Raw genomic sequence first — 844 nt, 5'->3', positions numbered from 1 at the left:
AGTGGATACATTTTCTTTGTTCAAAGCTTAGTCTGGCTTCACCCATTATTTCAAATCAGTTAAACCTAAAAAGGAGTGAAAATTAAGTGTGTTAACTGCTGTTAAAGTGTGTACACATTTTCTTGGGGGGGTGGGGACACCCGATATGATCAAATTTATACCAATACATTCAATAATTTAAAGGAGCCCTAACTGGTTTGGCTCAATGGATACAGCATTGGCCTGGGGACTCAAGGGTCCCAGGTTCGATTCCGGTCAAGGGCATGTACCTGGGTTGCAGGCACATCCCCAGTGGGGAGTGTGCAGGAGGCAGCTGATCGATGTTTCTCTCTCATCGATGTTTCTAACTCTCTATCCCTCTCCCTTCCTCTCTGTAAGAAATCAATAAAATATATTTTTTAAAAAATAAATTAAAAGAAATGGATAAACTTCTTGAGAGGCACAAATGATCTGCCCCTTACTTAGGTGGACCTCCTGGGGTGATCGCCCCCAGTCTATGTGACTTGTGTCCGGTCCCGATCCAGTTGCCCCGGTGACTTAGCTGCACTCATCATGGGTAACCCGGTTTCCTGTCCAGGCCTCAGCTTCCCTCTGTCAATAGCAGAGTGGCCAGCTGGTCTCCACCACCTTTCCTCTCCTCTCCTTCCCTTTCAGGAGTGTCCTATTGGTGAAAGGCATGGTAAAAACGGGGGTGCTGCCGAAGAATGTCAACCCGCCCCCAGACATCCTGCTCCTGCCCCCCCTGGACTACCTGAAGTGGATAGACAGCCTCCCGGAACACCTCAAGTACAAGGTCATGCAGGCCTCCTCATCCTGCAGCATCGAGATGCTGAGCAAAAAGGTG

General features: G+C 48.3%; 1 protein-coding gene across 1 annotated transcript in view; it reads left to right on the top strand.

Annotated features, from left to right (window-relative positions):
• The window catches only part of LOC102238942 (orphan sodium- and chloride-dependent neurotransmitter transporter NTT5), a 9,156-nt gene that overhangs the window by 5,597 nt on the left and 2,715 nt on the right, over window positions 1–844 (top strand). The window contains exon 7 of the mRNA XM_014550431.1: window positions 655–841. Coding sequence (XP_014405917.1) covers window positions 655–841 — 187 coding nt within the window. The remainder of the gene's footprint in view (window positions 1–654; window positions 842–844) is intronic.

The sequence above is a fragment of the Myotis brandtii genome, unplaced genomic scaffold (genome assembly GCF_000412655.1).
Source record: "Myotis brandtii unplaced genomic scaffold, ASM41265v1 scaffold601, whole genome shotgun sequence".
Lineage (NCBI taxonomy): Eukaryota > Metazoa > Chordata > Mammalia > Chiroptera > Vespertilionidae > Myotis > Myotis brandtii.
This window is presented reverse-complemented; position numbering and strand designations above follow the sequence as displayed.